General features: G+C 39.6%; 1 protein-coding gene across 1 annotated transcript in view; it reads left to right on the forward strand.

Moving 5' to 3' along the window:
- The first annotated feature begins 285 nt into the window (after positions 1–285).
- CSUI_005135 (actin-related protein arp1) overlaps positions 286–2,344 on the forward strand; it is a 4,445-nt gene continuing 2,386 nt past the window's right edge. The window contains exons 1-3 of the mRNA XM_068065314.1: positions 286–550; positions 1,142–1,211; positions 2,132–2,292. Coding sequence (XP_067922708.1) covers positions 419–550; positions 1,142–1,211; positions 2,132–2,292 — 363 coding nt within the window. The 5' untranslated portion in view covers positions 286–418. The remainder of the gene's footprint in view (positions 551–1,141; positions 1,212–2,131; positions 2,293–2,344) is intronic.

A 2,344-nucleotide genomic window follows, 5' to 3' on the forward strand; every position in this document is an offset into this window, starting at 1 on the left:
AAAGAAAGAGTGGGAGAGAAAGAGAAGTCGTTGTTCTCTTCTACTTTTCTTGTGTATAGTTTTCTTCATTTTCTTCCTCTTTCGTAGAGGCCTCCTTATGACGTCTATCAACAGCTACACTCTGGAGCAGTTCCGCCGCCGATCGATCGTAGGATCACCTGTCGCTACATATACACATTCACATACACTCCTCTCTTTCTTTCTTTCTTTCTCTGTCTTCTTCATTCTTTCTTCTTGTCTTTCTTTCCTTGCCTCCTCCTTTCTTTCCCTCTTTCTTTCTCTCCTCTCAGTTTTCCTAGATTTCTTCTCTCTCAACATCCTTCTCCTTCTCTCCCGATTTCTCTCTCCCTCTTTCATTCTTCCCCTCTTCTTCTTCTTTTGTGTCTCTTCTTTTCTTTTCGGATGTTGATAGGCAGAGATGGAAGTAGTGAAGAGCATCAAGGAGAGTGCTTGCTATATCGCGTTCAATCCACAGAAAGAAGAGGCGCAGGGCTTTGATAAGACAGGAGGAGGCTACCCATACCAACTACCTGACGGCGTTCAAATACAAGTAGCGAACCTTTGGACTCACCCTCCATCTATCCAAATATCTGTCTTCTCCGATCTATCTACATCTCTCTTAACATCTATCTATTTCTAATCCATCTGCTATCTATCTATCTTTAGTCTATTCAAAATCTCTCTGTGGATACCTATCTATCTATTTATCGATGTATGTATCTTCCGTCTATCTCTGTCGGTCCTTGGTCTATTTCTCTATCTCTATCTATCTTTAATCTCTCTATTTTTAGTCTACCTCTCTCTTTCTTTCTTTTTGATGTATCTATCTTATGTAAGGTTGGGTCTTGGTGCAGAATGACCATGGCGATGGTGTGTATGTACACCGGACATTCTACTGTCATAGAATTCTTTTTCTCTCTCTCCTGTATTTTCTATACTCTACACTACACGTATCTTTCTACTTACATGTAAAAAGGCAAGGCAAGACCCAAACAAGAGACGAAGAAGATTCGTCAGAAAGGAGGAGCCTATCTATGTAGTTATCTATCTATCTTTAATCTATCTCTCTATCTGTCTTTATTTATCTCTCTAAGTCTCTATGAATGGACAGTTTTCCTCTTTCTTTCTTTCTTTCTTTCAGATAGCGTCAGAGAGGTACAGAGCTCCAGAGATTTTGTTTCATCCCTCTCTTATAGGCCTGGAGTATGCAGGTAATCCACATCACACATGGCATGTCTCATTGTCCATACACATCGATATATCTATACACCTCTCAAGGGCATGTGTATCATTCTCTCTCTTTCTCTCTCGCCTCCTGTCTTTTCTCTCTTCAGTTTAAACGCAGAGAAAGAGAGATACAGGGAGATGTGCATCTCTCAGTTTTCTAACTATCCATAGATACATATCCATATCTATATGTACATGAGTATCTATATATTTACATACCTATCTATACCATCAAGCCAGATGTGTGCATGCGTATGTAGAAGTACCTCTCTCTCTATATATATATATATATATGGATGTGTATATATATATCTATAGATGTGAAGAGAAGGGGATAGAGAGAGAGGGGTGTGGAGTGAGTGTTCCATCATGTGTGGAAGTAAAGGGGATGGCTTTGCATGCAGTCGTCTTAATCGTAGAAGATCGCTCGAGTATGTGAAGAAGAAGAACGGACATGAACAGTAAGAAAAGAAATCTAATGAAGATAGAAGAAGAAGAAGAAAAGAAGCGGATGAAGGAGAACAAGAAGAGGAAGGAGATAGAAAAGAATAAGAGGACGAGGAGGAGGATGGCGATCACGTGAAAGACAGATGCGCTTGCCGGGCCGGAGACTGGCATTTTCATTGGTCGATCTTATCCTTTCATATATATATCTATGTTTCTATCTCTGTCTATCTCTTCTTCACACAAGCTTACTTTTTCTTCTTCTCTTTCTTTCTTTCCTTCTCTCTCTCTCTTCAGCCTTCTCCACTCTTCACATTCCTAATCGATTCTTATTTGTCCTCTTTCTTTCTATCTATCCATCTATGTTTCTCTAAATCTATCTATCTTCAATGTATCTTTCTATCTATCATCTTCTTTCTTTCTTTCTATGTTGTTCCTTTCTATTTCTTTCTTTCTTTAGGTATGCATGAATTATTAGTGACGTCTGTTAGTCGATGCGATTTGGATTTGCGAAGGACTCTTTACTCCCAGATTGTCTTAGCAGGAGGGTCGACAATGTTCCATGGATTCGGCGATCGTCTCCTCAACGAAGTTAGAAAACTTGCCCCGAAAGATATCAAGGTAAAAGCGACCCACTTTTCTTCTCTCTTTCTCTCTATCACTTCTCTCTCTA

Source organism: Cystoisospora suis (genome assembly GCF_002600585.1).
Source record: "Cystoisospora suis strain Wien I chromosome Unknown contig_2472, whole genome shotgun sequence".
Classification (NCBI taxonomy): domain Eukaryota; phylum Apicomplexa; class Conoidasida; order Eucoccidiorida; family Sarcocystidae; genus Cystoisospora; species Cystoisospora suis.